Source organism: Aethina tumida, chromosome 1 (genome assembly GCF_024364675.1).
Source record: "Aethina tumida isolate Nest 87 chromosome 1, icAetTumi1.1, whole genome shotgun sequence".
Taxonomy (NCBI): domain Eukaryota; kingdom Metazoa; phylum Arthropoda; class Insecta; order Coleoptera; family Nitidulidae; genus Aethina; species Aethina tumida.
Window position 1 is genome coordinate 4,538,545 of NC_065435.1, and position 19,921 is coordinate 4,558,465.

The window sequence follows — 19,921 nt, forward strand, 5'->3', positions numbered from 1 at the left end:
TTTAGATTTATTTTTAAAAGGTTAATTCACCTTTAAATTATATTTTATTTTTATATTATTAAAAAATTAAATCATGACTTTTTACATACAAATTTTGAAATGTTCAATTTGTTTACAATATTTTATTTATTCTATACCATATCCCTACAAAAATTTATAATTAAATAATTAATTTAGATATTTACATTACTAAAAAATATATAGCAGGAAACAATTAACAACAATTAATGTCCAGAAATAATTATTATAAAATTTTAAAATCTATAAATGTTTTAATTTAGTTGTACAAATATTTTTATTATTTTTAAAGAGATTTTAACTATTTTTCCAACAAAATTTAATTTTTTTAAATTTACTTTTTTATTATTTTTACATAAAAATTAATAATTTTTAATTACAGTATTTTATTTATTAAAAAAATATATAGTAGGTAAAAAGAATTTTAAAGGTTATAATTAATTTAGATTTACACATTTTTTTATTACCTTTTTAAAGAGATTTGTAATATATGATGTTTCTATACAATTTTTCAAAATTAAATTATTATAATAAGTTTTTTATAAATTTTAAAAGCTGCTTTTTTTTTAATTTTCATATTTTCATTATTTTTAAGAGGTATTTAATTCATCTTAAAATTATATTTTGCTTTTATATTATTTTTAAATTAAATTTTCATACATTTACATTTTTATTAATTTTACTAAAAATTTAGAATTTTTAAAATTTTTAACAGTATTTTTTCTATTAAAAAATAAAATATAGTAGATATAAAGAATTTTTAAAGTTATAATTATTTTAATTTAGATTTACATATTTTTTTAATTATTTTTTATAGATATTTGTAATATATGGTGTTTTTACATTACTTTTGAAAATTAATTTATTATAATAAATTAAAAAAAAAAATAAAAATTGTAATTGTTTTATATTTTTATTATTCTTAAGAGGTTTAAGTTAATTCACCTTAAAATTATATTTTGTTTTTATATTATTTTTAAATTAAATTGTCATAAATTTACCTTTTTATTATTTTTACACAAAAATTTTGAAAATTTTCTATTCTTAACAATATTTTATTTATTCTTCTGCATTACTAATAATTAATAATATTTAAAGACTATAAAAAACTAAATTTTGTTTTTTTTTTCATTTAGTTTAAATAAAACAGGATAAATATTGTTTTAATTTTTTATCATATATTATTGGATTATTATTATTTTGTGTTAAATTATTTAATGGAATTGTAAAAAAATATATATTTTCAAGATACACATTTTTATCTAAAAACTCCATAAACAATTTTTTGTTTAAAATATAATACTATATGTATACTAAAGTTCTAATAATTTATATCATTTCTATGTTATATTTATTCGAAAATAAATAAATGCAGATATGATGAATGTATTTTCAAAAATAATTGTTAATTAATTCTAGTGCTTCAATTTATAAATTCTTAAGCTCAAGAAATAATAATTTATATTTATTTCTTAAGTAATTTTGTGACAAATTTGTTGACATTTCCGCATAATACATACAAATTTAAAATTAATTATCACTGTTCAATTATTTATTTTGTCGCCTAACAATTTCAAGAATGCGTACATTAATAATATGATAACGGGGCTGAAGATTAAAGCCGGAAATAAAATTCTAATTTATTGTGTTAATTTAGCCTAGTTATTGGTTGAAATAAATCTACACTACATACATTGTGTTTGTTTTATTTGCACTAAATTGCAAAATTTACATCGTACCGATTGCACAGTTACACGATTACATTAGTTATTGCTGGAATCGATTAAAAATAACAACAATTTGTGTTTATTTATAGCGCAGCAAGAAACAAGTGTTTCAAGATATCCCGTTCTAAAGTTATCTGGATAAACGTATCTTGCAGTAATATTGTTGCCGTTGTAATAACTGGCCTTTTTTTCATTTCAGATTTATTATAATAGCAATTTATAAATCAGTGACAGGACAAGGTAGGAAAGTCAGGCAGCGAAACAAGGAAATTTATTATGTAATGATGAATCGAACGAATCATAATTGCAAGTGGTCAAAACCAATTTGGTTTGTTCAAGCTGTGCATCCTTGTTAAAACATGGCAGGTCGCCATATTTTAATTAATCAACATCTTTTTCTATGCGTCACTTTGAACATAAAACAGTTTAATAATTAACTGTTCATTTATTCATCGTTACAGGTAACATATATTTTGTACGTTATGGTCAGTTGGAGCATAAAAGAAATTTAGTTTTGCATAAAAAAGTGGGTACCGAAGAACGTTGATTAAAACAGTACCAGCCAAATTGGTGAAACATATACATATAATTAAACTAAAGGTATTTTCTAAATAAAATGGCTCACGTGAAGCAGTAAAAATCTTGTCTGGAACAAATAGGCTATTACATATTGCTAATACATCGGTAAAAGCATAAATTTATTAGAAATTTTCTTCAGGAACATGAAAAATAGATATTAAAGCGAAGTTGGCGTTTCGAACTGAATAGAGTAGCCGCAATATTACAAAGGCGTTTTGTTTTTTCAGCAGACAAACTTGTCGACAGCAGTTGATTTAAATTGTCTGTCAATAATTACTGATAATGTGTGGAAATGATATTAATAGAGTGAAAAAAACAACCTGGTGGGCCGCATGAAACTGAATTAATATCGACCTTCCAAAACCTTTGCTACACATGTTGGATTCAATTTTGACACTTATTTATTTCAGGACTTGCTAATGAATTTGGTAAATGCGGATTTTATCTATTGTTGGCTTTGATTTATCCGGTTAATCAATACGTAATGTGGGAAGGTGACCCACTTTAGCTATTTTCATTTTTATAGAGACACAGTCACTTGAAATTAAATAAAAACACTCACTTGTTTTGAGAAATGTGATTAATATTTATAATATTACTTATTATTATAGTATTTTAATCGATTAGTTACACATGTTTACCTATTTGAATTGGTGCCCACACAATTAAGAAACACCACATAAATTATCATCGGTTTTCTTAGCTTTTAAAGATAATCAACGCAGTTGATGTAGTTAATTCATACGCCTACGCTTCATTAAATTCAAGGTTTTTGTAATTATATAAGAATTAAGGTTAATCTTAACAACAACGCGTTGAGCTACTAATATATAGATGGCGCCATATGTACTGGTGCATCCCCTAAATTCAAAATGTCTTAAATAAATTAAAATTTTAATAAGCAAATGTTACAGCTTTGATAATATTTTGAATTTTTTAGATTTAAAGATATTTTCAATATGTTTTATTTTGATCAATAATATTAATTGAATATTTGCTGCTTTAGAGGGTCAGTGTTTTTAATTTATTTTACTCTTTATATGTTTAATAGGCATAAAAATAATCAACATTCTATTTATTTTATATATTTTTTCCAAAAAACGCATTTTGTGTATTTGACAACATTTTATTTGATTTATTCTTAATTTATTTGCTGTTTAGCAGCGTAAAATGTTTCACAGGGGACTTTATTTTGAAGATTTTGTCGCTTAGTACTTGTTTGGGATAGTTGTCCTGTTGAAATATCCAACAAAGTGATATCTCTTTCTTGGCAAATGGAAACATAGTGTTTTCCAGTATGTTCCACTGTTGAAAAGGCCATTTTTAAATAAAATTATATATTTATTCATAATAAAAATATATATAACATAATACTTTACAAGTACAAAATAATAAATTTTATTTTACATATAAGATAATTTTTCTTTTTTTGGTGAATAGATGTCTAGAAATATAATTTACAATAATTTAATCGTTAGACTGATGTTTACTGGTCCTCATTTTTGTTCATATTTTTCTCAGCCTCCACCTTTTTTCTTCGCCTCTCCAAAATATTCTCTAGTTCAAGACCAGTGTTTGATTCCTGAAACAAAAAAGGAGGCATAGAGAATATACGAAAATGTAACACAATTTAATACTTACACTACAACTCTTCTGCAACTGCAATTGCGAAAACAATCGCTTGCCTTCTTCAGTTCCACACACCTTCTGCAGATCCGTACGCGTCAGTTCGAACAGTTGCTTAACGTTCAGTCCCTCGAATTTCTGGTAAATACCGTCGCCGAACTCCTTCAGCTCGAACCACCTCTTTATCTCGTCCGGCGTCGATTTCTCGTTGATGAAGATCTCCGGTGTTTGTTTGATTTTGATGTGGGATTTCTGCTCCCTTTGATTGATTATCGAGTAAACGGACGCGAGCTGTTCGTGCATGGACTGGATGGAGTGTTTGCGACTGGAAATTGTTATTTTTTTAAAACGTTCGCGTTGCTTTAGGTCAGAACTTACGGCAAATCGATTGGTCGTGGGGGGCTCACGTTCCTTTCGTGGAAGGAGTTCCTTCTGCGTTGTGGGGGAGGCTCGGGTGAAGATGATGATGTTGATTGTGCGGGAGGTGGTGGAATTTTTGAAACTGGGAGAGGAAGGTTCATCGGTGGCGGAGGCGGAGGTGGCGGCGAAAATGAATTATCTACAAAAGTAGTTAAAAGTTGGTTGCTTTTAATAATGTCTTTTATGTTGAAGGATTAGATAAATTTATAATTGTATGAGGCAAATATATCCACAAATTCTTTGTTAACTGTTTTCTAGTAAGTATAAGTTGGACTATTGTTTAATAGATGCCGCCAAGAACCGAACAGAGAAATGTAGAAATTTACATTTTAACCCCATCTAATTTGATACATATTCGATAGATGAGTCAATTGAATTTAGTTGAATACAACTTGTACATTAAACACTTCTTCTACCTTTTAATAGATGTCACTATGTGAAGTAAGTAAAGAAGTGTGCTTCGATATATTCGTCATCGCCGAATTCATATATAATTATTACTGCTAATTAGCATATGTCCTTCACATAACTTTACGTAAGATATGACTATTGAATAATGTTTTTTCACTGTTTGTTATTAATTTTATTTATAAATATAAACAATTATACACATACAATGAAGCATTATAAAGCGTTTGTACTTACCATTGAGAGAGGACAAAACAAAAGCAACACAATAAAGCACACATATAATATAATTATTTATTTTTGATATATAGTTTACATTTATATTGTAATTTTAGTTAGTAATTCATATATAAGATGTCAAATTGTTAAAAAATTAAATTTTATATACAATTCAATATATAAAGACAATTTGATTTAATAACGTTTTTATAATTAACTCTATACTTCGATAATATTTGTCAAATAATAGTCAAAAAATATTCCTTAACAAAATTTGGTTTCTTAGTAATATCATATTGTGAGTATGAAAAAAATACACATTTAACAAAACTGCATACATTAAACCAAACAAATTTAACACACCACGTAAATTTATAGCAAAACATGTAAAAAATTAAAAAAAAAGTATGGCTGACGTATACAAATTAAATAACAAAATAATAAGTTACATGTGAAGTCTTTGAGTGAGAAGAAGTTACCAACATGACCGACATAAAAATAATGCACATAAGCAGACGAGAAATTATAATTGAGAGCTGGTTATCTTAAAAGTAACGAAACTCTCCCTTCTTACCAATACGTTCTTGTTGGATCCAATCTGAGGATTTATTTTGGATTGGACTTGGTATATTGTGGTCTTGCATTCCAGAACTGTGACCTGGGTAACGATCCTGAGAGTCCTGTGGAGGAAAATTAAATGTAATTATTGTTAATCGAATTAATTGTTTGTTAATTGTACCTCTGTTACATAAATTGGGTTGGGGTATACATTTCCACCAAGTGGGGCTACGATGGTGTGAGGCACGTGCGCCACTTGTCCCCTGATGTTCCTGGCCTTCCACCATTTTCGACTGTTGTCCAAAATCTACGAACCCACAATTTATTAAACAATCATTTCCAATTAAAAATTTCTATTTAACTTACCTCCAAATATTCGCCACGTGAAACGGTGAGTTCCTTTTCATTGTTGGCAGTCCTAGGATATGTAACACGTACAATTTGAGCACCGCGACGTTGTAGGTCTTCCAAGAAGGCTTCCTGGTTCCGGCCGGTCATTCCGTAGCCTCTTTCCTCTCCTCTATTTTCTATCGAATCGACGGAAATGTCGCTCTTGGTGCTGTCGCCGATGTTTGGTGGGATGTCCTTATCTGGTGGGTGGTGGTGGTTATCATATAAGTAATCTTGGTTGGATGAGTAATCGGTGTAAGCGCCATAAGGTCCATCGGTGGAATCTCTGGTGTATTTATCCATGGATTCCTGTTCGTCAATTATATCGGGGGACCAGCCATCAGTGAAGACTGGATGATACGGTTGTACGTGTCCCTTGTATTGGTCCCTGAAAACAAATAGGTAGGTCATTAATCAACATGTGACTGAAATTGATGAATACCTGCACGATTCATATTCCCAATCTTCGTCAATCATTATTTAACTCTACTGCCAATAGTACAGTTTTCACATACTAATTGATTAAACCTTATCGTTGATGAAAAGATAAAATTCTACGATATTCTTCTAAAGAAACTAATCATATAATAATAAAGTAAGTAATTATAGATATCTTAGATAAGATAAATAGTAAATGTAAATAATTCATTCCAAATATCAGCTTTCAGAAAAATATGAAGAAATATAGATACTTTTGAAATATTTTATAAATTTAAATATTTAGGTTAGTTTTTACACAATCTCACAATTAAGTAGTTGTCCTAAGTCGTCTTAATTTTTTTTATTATATATTCTATTTGATAAGTGGATAAGAATATGCAGCAGTTATGGTTTTAAAGAGAAACTAAAAATACAGATATTACAATCGTTGATGATAAACTGCTGTTATTAATAAACATGATTTATCGAAGCATAATAGCACAATCTTAGATTTTATCATATGATTCTGTCCAAAATATGTAAGTTGATCAGAATCAGTGGTTATAAAATTGCCAATAATCCATACCTAGAAATAAGCCAACATTGTCCCAAAGAATGCCACAGTTCAGTTTCCTTGCTGGTCACGCAGTTGTTAAGCAAATTAACAGCCTCCCTGGTAAGCAAAGGCGAAACCACGTTGTGGGGTAGACGCTTATCGAAATACTGATCGTGGGCGGCTTCCACGATCAACGCCAGAGGCGTGAACAGGAAGTGCACCAGCTCCGGAGCGTTCGGATCGTGAATGTGGGCCTTCAGCTTCGCCAGCAGATTAAACGACAGCTTGAACTTCTGGAAGATGTCGATGAACTCCTTTTCGGGCGGCGGCTTGGTCCTCATGGTCAGCATGCCGTCGCCGATGTCCCGTTTCTTCGACTTCCTGTTTTTCCTCCTCCGCTCCAGCTCGCGGGCGGCGGCGGCCGCATGCTGGAGTCGCGCTATGAACTTCTCGATGTCGTCGAAGCAGTGGTTCAGGATGGTCACGTCGCGTTCGTACTTCTCGCTGGTGGTCGAGCTCGAGTCGTCGTTGTTGGCGGTCAGTTCGGAGTCGGATCCGTGGTAATCTCGGTTGTGGTCTCTTTGGGGGTTGATGACGTTCTGTGGTGGCTTGTGGGGCGGCGGCGGGATGCTGCTCTTGCGGTTTCGCGTTACCAGCTTGCCCTGGCGCAATTGTTTTAAGTCTTCTACTAGGTCTTGGGCTGATATACTCTGACACTGCAACCAAAATAATGTTGGTTTCAGTTCACCTATTATGGAGTTTAAAGGCAGATTCATAGATGATGTATTGATTGTTCTTTTCATTTTATACATGGCAAAATAGTACCAGAGAATACATTGAAGATGCGTCCTGAAGTCTGTACCACTGAAGATATTTAAATTTAGAGGCTTCATTCAGAGAATTTCATGAAAAAATTGAGAAATGGATTCCATATAAAGTAAGGTAACAGAATTGGAATTTGACAATTGCCCATCCTTGTGTTTTATTGGCGGAATTGTTACATGCGACGAAGAATGTTCATCTATTATGTAGTATAGAGGTAGATCCATAGATGATGTATTGATAATTTTTTATTATTGTTCTTTTCATTTTATACATGACAAAATAGTACCAATGAATGCATTGAAGATGCTCAACGTTAAGGTCGTTTTGAAGTCTGTACCACTGAAGATATTTAGAGGCTTCATTCAGTGAATTTCATCAAAAATTTTGAGAAATGGACTCCATATAATTTAAGGTAACAAAATTAGAATTTGGCAATTGTCCATCCTTGTCTTTTATTGGCCGAATTGTTATATGCAACGAAGAATGTTCATCTATTATGGAGTATAGAGGTAGTTCCACAGATGATGTATTGATAGTTTTTTATTATTGTTCTTTTTCATTTTATACATGACAAAATAGTACCAATGAAAGCATTGAAGATGCTCAACGTCAAGATCGTCCTGAAGTTTGTACCACTGAAGAAATCTGGATTTAGAGACTTCATTCAAAGAATTTTATCAAAAAGTTTGACAAATTGATTCTATATAAATTAAGGTAACAAAATTAGGGTTTGAAAATTGTCCAGCCTTGTCTTTTATTGGTCGAATTGTTAAATACCACGAAGAATGTTTACCTATCCATATGGAATATAGAGGTACATCCATAGATTATGTCTTGATAGTTTTTTTATTATAATTTTTTTCACTTTATACATGGCAATTGTACCAATGAATGCATTGAAGATGCTTAGCGTCAAGGTCGTCCTGAAGACCACTGAAGAAATTTAGATTTAGAGGCTCCATTCAATGAATTTCATCAAAAATGGACAAATGGATTCCATATAAAATATTTTATGCGACGAAGAATGGTTTGATTACGCCAATTGTCCCAAGTTTGGACAATTTGTTGAAATTGGTAACCTGGTGGAACACTACTTAAAAAGTGTTAACCCAAGAAAGAGTTTAATGACTGTATGGTGGATTGCTTATTGACCATCTATCAATATGTCAAACGATCAATATAACTGTTTACTCTTTGTAAAATAATAAACTTTCTCAAAGATTCTTTAGTATTTTTAGTCTATAGAAAAGAAGTGTTGTTTCTTCATGACGACTCAAGTTCACATGTAACAAAAGAAGTTTTAAAATGTTAAATGGGAAGTTCTGTCTCAATCACCACATGGTCCAAATATTTCTCCACATGACTGTGTAATTAATTGTGTCCTTGCCCAATTTTTTTACGTAAAAATGGTTTAATTTTGAAGAGGAAGGTAAAACTGAGGTTGATATTTTCTGAAGTACCAAGGGCACAGCATTTTTTTTCTCCTGGCATCAGTTTGCTTGAAAATCGTTGGCCAAAAATTGTTGATCATAGTGGTGATTATTTTGAGGAAAATTATGTTATTTTGAACTTTACAGGCTAAAAAATCAATTCTATCAAAGAAGTTTTAAGGATTTGATGTTTTAATCCCCCAATTAATTAATTAGTTACAAAATTTTAAGCTTATTATACCAAATCTCAATGATGTTAAAGATTTGGCAGTGATATGTCTTAAAACAATGATTGATCGATCATTTAAACGATACAGATGATTAGTGATGATGCCGTCCCGACAATTGAATGACGTATTTATTATATACAAATGCATTTTTTCATAGAATCACACATCAAATTAGGACAATAACGTCGGAACGAGCCCGATTACAAAACCGTGTTGGAATTCGATAATTGGCCCGGGGCTGGAGCGTAATTCAACACGCATTTTTTTTCTAAAACCCGGGGCCCCATGATCTTACGTCCCACCGTGGCATTTATTATTTATAACGTTGAATCATACGTTCAATTATTATTACCTAATTAAAACTTTAGCGATGCGATCACATGGCCATTATGCATGCACATAATATTACTTCCTAGTTTTAGAATTTTACATGGGAACGTGGATATAACGTTTCACCCTCGTAAGCGAGTTTCACTCGAGCTGTATTATCTACAGTTATGCGGGTTTTTATAATACCTGTCCTCGATCACGTATGTTTTATAACCTGTTAAAGCCGTAAAGGAAATCACTTTCGATAGTTCTAGTATACTCTCTAGATCTTCGGCTTTTGTGGAAAATCTGGGAAAAAGTGAGAACGCTACGTGGACAAACTAGTTGGTTGTCCGTTTTAAGATTCGAATAAAATAAAAATGGATTTAAACCCTCACTTACGTACGAATAAAGTGACTCATTATCCATTGAGGCAACCATTTCTCACACTGCTAATTCACGACTAATTTTTTAGTCTTGGACGATCACAAATATCATCGATTCTGATTAACATTGCAAGATAACTTATCAACCAATCATGTTCTATATTTATAGAAACTGTTAAAAAATTACTAATAATTAATTAAAAATGCATGCATGTATTTTGTTTATTTTCCCAATAGTGTGGTAAATTTTAATAGTTCTTAATCAGTTCATTTAATTTCAAAATTTTATGCCTTTGCTTTTATTGTTTTATCTTTTGTTTATTTTATATGTATTAAATCGTAAATTTCATCGTACCATTATTTTCTATCTGTTTCAGCATTAAACTTATCTAATAATTATTTCTAGATTACGTTCCAGTTGTTCCAACTCTTCTTGGATTATATTTTATGGTGCCCCTTCGGGGATTTACTTTACTATGTATTTAATGTACTATAATATCTCTGATTTTAATCAAATCAAAAAATTATCTGCAAAAATTTGAACATTTGGATAATAATATCTTGAGCTGAAATACAAATACGTAAAAAATAATTAGAAACTGTAATTTGTTAAATATATTTTGACGATTTAAGTGTCAAAGTATAATAAAAATTTTGAATTGTTTAAAACCTATCTTATAATTATTTCTAGATTGTTGTAACTCTTCTTGTATTATATTTTATGGTATAAATAAATGAGCACCTTCGAGGATTTACTTTAGTATGTATTTGATATGCCATAATATCTTTGATTTTAATCACATCAAAAAATTATCATCAAAATTATTTGAATATTAATATTTTGAGCTGAAATAAAAAAAACAATAAAAATAATTAGAACCTGTAAATTGTTAATTATATTTTGACGATTTAAGTGTAAATGTTTAATAATAATTTTGAATTGTTTAATCTTGGATTATATTTTATTGATTATATTGAATATATAAATAATTGAGTCCTTAGTATATATTTGATATACTATAATTCTTTTAAGAATTAAAAAAATATCTGCAAAAATTTAAACATTTGAATAGTATCTTGAGTTGAAATACAGATGATACAACAAAAATAATTAGAAACTCTAAATTGTTAATTATATTTTAATAATTTTGAATTGTTTAAAACCCTGACTGGAAATGAAAATACTGACCATTATTGATAAATTATAATTTTCATTAATTAGAAAATATATTAATAATCAATAATAATTAATATAAACAACTGTACTTAGATACTTTCATCAAAGGTAACAAACAAAACATTTTATATTTTACATGTTCATATCAGTCCATTTAGAATTAAAATTTTATGTTTCTGCATTTGATAGTTTATCTCTTGTTTATGGTATGTGTATTAAATTGTAAATGTCATCATATCACCTATAATATTTTATCTATTGAACGCAATAATAATTGTTTCTAGATTACATTCTATATGTTGTAATTCTTCTTAGAAAATATTTTAAGTATACTGTGTGGTCGATTATTTGTAAGCTGGACAAGCCTTATAAAATTTGTATTTTTGTTCGATTTAGACACACTTTTTATTAATTGTCATGCTTCATAAGTGAAAAAAAAAATGTTAAAATCGGGCAAAAAATAAAAATTTTATGAGGGTGTCCCACTTTCAAATGGGCCACACTGTATATAATGATTAAAATATTTGTGGGATTTATTTTATCGTGTATTAATTTGGCAAGTAATCTAATATCGGTCAAATAAACGTCTGTTAAAATAAAAGCCGCTCTATAAAGACATTATGTCAAGTTGTAAACTGTAAATTATTTATTATAATTAATTGATATACGCATAAATATGGGCCATATTTAAATCCCTCACTTAGATAGAGGTATAGAGGTATTGACAATTTATGACTAGTTATAATTTTCGTGTAATCAGCAATATCATCAATGCTTATCAATATTGTTTGGACTAAATTTTGCAAGATAATATGTCCTTCACAGATTCTAAGATAACGACATTTTTTAAAACCATTTTATAATGTCCATTTAGTTAATTTTTTGTCTTATTTTAAATTTATTGCTTTATCTTTTGTTTATTTTGTGTGTATTATGCTGTAAAAGCCATCACATTAATATGTTATCTGTTAGACTCGTTAATCTTTTAATTGTTTCTAGATTACATTACACATTCGACGTAACTCTTCTTGGAACTCCCGCTATCTATTGAAACGTGCATTTAATAGTAACAATTTGGCAAAAAGAACAAACCAACATCCCCGATATCAATCAGACGTCTGTAAAAATAAAGGAGCCCATAACAAAAGCCATACCAATAAAACCTTTCGAACGGGCCCCCATAACAACATGCATTTGTTTGTTTCTTACCTGGAAAATGTGCATTTCAGGTGGATGGGACTGGTTGGCGTTGCCAACAATAAATACTAATATATTATTGTACATATCCATGGGGTCGTGGCTTGTAAACGCCGTGGGCTCTTGTATCGAATTTGCCGGGAACCTCTCCATCACGTTCTGAAACAATTAACACCCAAATCAATTTTTTACAGTCCTTTATTTGCGCTGCCCTCGCATAAATCACACTGGTTAGTTTTATTCCAGTTTTGAAGCGGAGCGAATTAGGTAGTCCACATGTCATCGTTCTTGGTATTTTTATTGTGGTAAGAAAGGTCGTTTGGCTGTTGCCAATGTTCACCGCAACTTTCAATGGTTTTTTTTTTATTAATTACTCGACTGTTTATTACTGTTTTTTGTCTTGGTAGCACAAGAACGGTTTAGAAATGTTCACCACAACAATTAATCGTCAAGTTAGGTACTAAAGCAGTAATCAATTTATTAAATATTTCATTATTTTAATCATCAAATTAGGTGCTCGAAGAATATTGTGTTTTCATTGTAATTTTTACGATCTTCAAATTAGGTACTTCGAGGAAATTTAACTTTTGAAATGTTCACCATAAATTTTAAGTGGTGAAATGATCATTTTTCTTAATTAATTGAATATGAAAAATGTTCACCACAACTCTTAGATGAAGAAATGATCATTTTTATGAAATAATTGTATGTTAATAGAAATTATTTTAATTTTCAAATTAGGTACTACAAAAAAATCCAACTCTTGAAAGGTTCACCACAATTTTAAAAGGTGAAATGATCATTTTTATTAATTAATTGAATAAACAATGTTATTATTTTAATCTTTAAATTAGGTACTACTATAACATTCAATTTTTGAAATGTTCACCACAACTTTTAGATGGTGAAATGATCATTTTAATTAATCAATTGAATATTCAGTGTCATTGTTTTAATCTTTAAATTAGGTACTACAAAAAAATTCAACTTTAGAAATATTCACCACAACAAAAACCAACTTTTAAATGGTGAAATGATTATTTTTCTTAATTAATTGAATACGAAAAATGTTCACAACTTTTAGATGAAGAAATGATCATTTTTATGAATTAATTGTATCTTTACAAAAATTATTTTAATTTTCAAATTAGGTACTACAAAAAAATCCAACTCTTGAAATGTTCACCACAATTATAAAAGGTGAAATGATCATTTTTATTAATTTAAATAAAATAAATAAATTTAATTAAATGAATAATCAATGTTATTATTTTAATCTTTAAATTAGGTACTACAAGAACATTCAACTTTTGAAATGTTTACCACAAGTTTTAAATGGTGAAATGATCATTTTAAATAATTAATTGAATATTCAATTATTTTAATTTTCAAATTAAGAAACAAATATTCACTCACCACAACAAAAATCAACTTTTAAATGGTGAAATGATCATTTTCCTTGATTAATTGAATATTCAATATTATTTTTATCTTCAAATTAGGCACTACAAGAATATCCAACTTTTGAAATGTTCACTACAACTTTTAAATGATACAATGATCATTTTTATGAATTAATTGTATCTTCATTGTATTTATTTTAATCTTCAAATTAAGCACTACAAACAAATTCAACTTTTGAAATGTTCACAACCTTTAGATGATGAAATTATTCTTTTTACGAATTAAATATTATTAATTAATACTTCATTTTTATTATTTTAATCTTTAAAATAGGTTCTACAAAAAAATTCGACTAAAATGTTCACCACAACTTTTAAATGGTGAAATGATCATTTTTATTAATCAATTGAATAATCATTGTAATTATTTTAATCTTCAAATTAGGCTCTACAAAAAATTCAAGTTTTAAAATGTTCACCACAGCTTTAAAAATGGTGAAATTGTTATTTTCATTAATTAATTGAATATTTAATATTATTATTTTAATCTTCAAATTAAGTACCACAAGTTTTGAAATGTTCACCATAACTTTTAAATTTTTTAAGAATAAATTTATCCTCAAATTAAGTACCTTGATAACAACTAACCTTTGAAATGTTTATAACAAATTTCAAGAGATAAAATTATTATTTTTATTAATTAATTAAATATATAATATTATTTTAAGCTTTACCTTATCTACTACAAGAATATTCAATTTTTGAAATGTTACGTGATTCGCTAATGTATTACCACAATAACAATCAACCTTTGAAATGTTTTGAAAACAAATTTGAAGTGGTAAATTGATTATTTTTATTAATTAATTGAACCTTCAGAAGAACATATAAGTTTTGGGGCTTCTAACGAATTTTCCCAAAGCCTCATACTTACGAATAAACCAAAACTTAAACATACCCCAGTTTCGAAGTCCATGATGAGCGCCCAGGAGTTGTCCAGCGACAGATACATCTTCTGTGACCAAATACCATTGGTCTTCTCTAATTGTAACAGTCTTCTCATCCCATCAGCAGGATACAGTATCCCGGTTTCGGCCGTTACGGTAAACGTGGCCAAGTGCTCGATGATGTGGGGTTTGCCACCATCGCTGTTCCTATCATCCCTGTCCCTGTCTAAGTCGCGATCGTTTTCGGAGTAACCGTTTCGGTAGGCCATTTTTCGTTTTCTTTGTTTTTATTGTTTGCTGTAACAATTACGTTTGTTTACTACTGATGAACAATAGTTATTGTCATTCATGAATTGTAGTTTTTGGTGTAGCAGCTGGTTGCTGTATTGACTAGTGCCAGATTAGATAGCGTGGATTCCTCGAAGTGAATGGCAATTAATTATTTTTGTTGTTATTGAATTTCCTGTAAGGCGCACATAAAAATCGGAAAAATGAGTTCACGGAGAGCCAGACTCGGAATAAATTTGTGCAATTTTACATAAACACAAGAGGGTAGACATGAATAATATATGTAAGAATATGAGAATTGTTACAGACCAACGGTGCGAATCTGGTAGCCTGCCTTTTTAACTATTGTTGCTATATCGAAATACATATAAAAGCAGACTTATAAACTGGCTAAGAAAAAAATAATTATTTTATTTATTTCTTCAAATTCTCAACATCTGCATGTTGGTAATTGTGGCCAATTAAAATGGAAAGTTTGTTTGAAAATAACCCTTCCCCAAGCTCCGTGTAAGGCAATTAAACGGATATTATTGCACTATTAACATTCTTCGAATTCTTCGATTTGTGTAATTGAAAATTAATAACTGTATGAAATGGTTTTCGGTATAAATCAATTAGTACAAAAAATTTTTCATTTGAAATACGTGAGAAAGCAGAGTGTTTTGCATTTTGTAACAACATATGGCGAATCATTTTTATTGCAGTTTCGTTGTTCATTGCTATAAAAATGTTATTCTAAGAGTCGAAGATTTCTACTATTAAAATGGCATTAAACAATGTTTTAATAGAAATTCAAATTCTGTACAAATATTTATACTTTTAGAATTAATGAGAAATAAAATAATGAGTAATTACGAATCTTTGAATTTCTCTCAAATTCTTAGAAATTGATGTTTCCTGAAATTATTAAATAAAAATAAATATGCACATAAAATAATTATTTTTATTAATTAACTGAGTCTTCATTGTCATTATTTTGATTTTCAGATTAAGTACTGTAAGAATATTCATCTTTTGAAGTGTTCTCCACAACTTCCGAATGTTAAAATGGTTATTTTATTTATTAATTGAGTCTTCAATATAATTATTTTGACATTCAAAATAAGTATTATAAGAATATTCAGTTTTTGAAATGTTCTCCATAACTTTCAGGTGATAAAAAGTTATTTTAATCTTAAAATTAGGTACTGTAAAAATATTCAATTTTTGAAATATTTTTCACAATTTTCAAGTAATAAAATATTTATTTTTATTTATTAATTGAGTCTAATTATCAGTAATTTGATCTTCAAATTAAGTACTGGAAGTTCTCCAAATGCTTAAATAATTATTTTATTAAATAATTAAGTCTTTATTGTCATTATTTTGTTTTTCAAATTAAGTACTGTAAGAATATTTTTGAAATGTTCTTCACAACTTTCAATGGTTATTTTTTCTAATTAATTGAGTCTAACTTTGTTTTCCAAATTAAGTACTGCAAGAATGTTCATCTTATGAAATATTTTCCACAACTTTTAGGTGGTAAAATGGTTTTTTTAATTTTCAATTTAATGACCGCAAAAATATTCAGCTTTTGAAATGTTCTCCGCAGCTTGTTTTGATAATTAATTGAGTTTTCATTTTTATATTAACTGTAAGAATATTTGACTGTTGAAATATTTTTCACAATTTTCAAGTAATAAAATGTTCATTTCTATTAATTAATTGTCTCTTTGATTTTTAAATTAAGTACTGGAAGAATATTCAGCTTTTGAAATGGTCCCCTTAAGTTTCAGGTGGTAAAATGGTTATTTTATTAATTAATTGAGTCTTTATTGCCTTTATTTTGATCTCCAAATTAAGTACTGGAATAATGGTCAAATTTTGAAATATTCTCCACAACTTTCAGGTGGTAAAATAGTTATTTTTATTAATTAATTGAGTGTAATTGTCATTATTTTCATTTCCAAATTAAGTACTTGAAGAATGTTCAGTTTTTTAAACGTTCTCCACAATTTCCAGGTGGTAAAATTTTAATGTTCAATTTAAGTACTGAGAGAATGTTCAACTTTCAGATGGTTCTTAATAACTTTCAGATGGTAAAATGTTTATTTTTATTAATTAATTGAGTTTTGATCTTCAAATTAAGAAGTGAAAAAATATTTAGCTTTTGAATATTCCTCATAAAATTCAGATTAAAAATTGTTATTTCTATTAATTAATAGGGTTTTCATTGCCATTATTTTTATATCCAAATTAAGTACTGTAGAAATTTTCAACTGTTGAAATGTTCTCTTTCAGGTGGTAAAATGGTTATTTTAATCTTCAAATTAAGAACAGCAAGAATATTCTACTTTAATTAACAAAAATGTTTATTTTTATTAATTAATTGAGTCTTCACTCTTATTAATTTAATCTTCAAAGAAATTACAGCAAAATATTCAGCTTTTGAATATGTTCTTCACACTTAGGTGGTAAATGCCTATTTTTGTTTATGAAATTTGTCACACAAAATAAATAAAATTTTTAAAAAATGGATTAATATGCATGGAAAAATCTAATTGACCGGCAATGATTAAATTTATAAAAATATCAGATAAAAACTAATATAAACAAGATAAGACAATTAATTTTTGAATAAAAATAACTCCTATTAATTAAATTAATAAATAAAACAATAATTAGTGGTTCAAATTTTGAAATATTCTTCACAACTTTCAGATTCAGTCTCATTATTTCAGATTAAGTACCGCAAGAATATTCAGCTGTTGAAATGTTCTTCATAATTTTCAGGCGGTTAATTTTATTAATTAATTGTGTCTTCATTTATTCATTATTTAACGTTTATTTAACATTATTGCAATCATTGTCTTGGCTAAAGTAACCACACAAACATAAAAGCGTATTGTTTCAAAGACTAACAAGATAACACAATTAATTTTTGAATAAACTCATAACTCCCATTAATTAAACGAAATTAACAAATTAAACAATAATAGTGAAATTACGAGAAGACGGTAAAAAAAGAAAGATTGCGTGTGTAAAAGGTATTAGAAAAAGAAAACAATACCGGAAATCCGAAAGTAGAAGAATACCGATTACACGTCATACAATGAAGACCAAAAGGTTCACTCTTACAAGTTAGTTTATTAAAAAGAATGTGTATTGGTATTGATAATTTAATTTTACTCGGAAACAAATTTTGAAATCATTTTCGCAGTAATAGGAGGATTCATTCTGTAGATTGAATCATCATGGGGGTTTTGCAATATTTCTAACTTAAAGATTTTCTATAGACAATGCTTGTTGTGTCATATATTTTTTGAAATTGATGGGTTTTTGCATAAACTGAAGTACGTGTCCATACGATTTTTGTGTCGAAATCTTTGTACAAATATTTATTTGTATTTTAAATGTTTATTATAATAAAATTATCTTATCAATTTGTATATCAACATTTAGTTAATTTATATTGTCCCTTTGACGTTCCGAAATAATTAAAAATATTTAGATATCAAAAGTAAAACACCGCTTTGGGAAGCTCGTGGGGAATTTTATGTAAAAAATACAAACAAAATTTTAATATTAATTGTTGATTTGCCACACCTTTGACCATATACCGATCGGAATGCGAGGAATGTCAACAACTCGTATGTGTCCATACAATAAAGGATATGTTGAATAAATTTACTTTTGTATGTTAAAATTATTCGACAAGTGTATTGGGTGGATGCATTTACAATGTGTGAACGGACACAAACAATATTCCCACATCCCACAAACGTTAAAAATCATTTCGCGTCGTACGACGTGGAAAAACCGTCGATGAAGAAACTGAGGAATTAAACTCAGGCATGTGGGTGTCCGCAGATTGTCGATAGATTTTGCTTGTAGCAAAAGAAAAATGTTAGAGCCACCGTGGCGATCCAATACAGTAATAATAACAGTTAGTTGCTGGAATGATTCACACACACACACACACACACACAACTTACCTATATGGAAAATTAATAATCCATAGTACTTATTGTTTATAACAAATAACTAAATGCACTTTATCACTAGTATTTTTTTTAAGCACGAAATTCTGGTGTACACACAACGGCAAAATAGATTATTAAAATGATCGCACCTGACAGAAGGTAACTCGGTAACTAGTCTTTAATCTGGACATGCGTACAAAGTATCCAACATTTACCTGGACTACCTGTACAATATGAGCGTTGCCAAGTCTATGCAGTTTACTTTCGTGGCATAATAGGGCTTATCTGACTAGTTTTATTGCACCATAAATTCACTTTGCTTCGAAAATAACAGGAATGTTGAGGATTTTTGGTTTTAACGCATGCTTTAATGGTAAATTCATTAAAAATTAATTGCGTTTTCTATTTAATTAATGCGAGCCACAATATTTCAGTATTTTACTTAATGGAAGTATGCTAATAATTTGCTAATAATGAATATTTAATTAGAACTTATATTAAAATGTAATATCAGGAAGTGTTTTACATTTTTTTGATAATTATCGGTCTTTGTTGTAATTTTGAACTCGGCATAAACAAAAATTTTCGATAAATTATATTGTTTAAGTTTAAGTGTATGTTTGACAATCGTTTGAACTACAATTTTGGCAAATTTTCGAAGTGATTAGGTGGCAAATCGACAAGTAAATTAAAGTAACTGTTTTGTTTTGCATCAAGGATTCTTTTAAACAATAAAAAAATACCACAAATCCATAACTAACTTAAGATTATACGCCAAACAATAATTGTTTTCCTAAACGTCTTAACTAAAGTATGGTTCATTAAAATTCCATTCTTTTATTTTTT

General features: G+C 28.7%; 1 protein-coding gene across 1 annotated transcript; it reads right to left on the minus strand.

Annotated features, from left to right (window-relative positions):
• Positions 1-3,652: 3,652 nt before the first annotated feature.
• On the minus strand, positions 3,653-19,243 carry LOC109609447 (epidermal growth factor receptor kinase substrate 8-like protein 2). The gene is made up of 10 exons (XM_020026108.2): positions 19,088-19,243; positions 14,837-15,122; positions 12,488-12,634; positions 6,952-7,637; positions 5,922-6,333; positions 5,737-5,862; positions 5,572-5,677; positions 4,329-4,509; positions 3,966-4,275; positions 3,653-3,906 (listed from the first exon to the last, which is right to left on the minus strand). The coding sequence occupies exons 2-10, from the start codon at positions 15,092-15,094 to the stop codon at positions 3,811-3,813; spliced, it is 2,322 nt and encodes a 773-aa protein (XP_019881667.1). The 5' UTR covers positions 15,095-15,122; positions 19,088-19,243; the 3' UTR covers positions 3,653-3,810.
• Between the last annotated feature and the right edge of the window lie 678 nt (positions 19,244-19,921).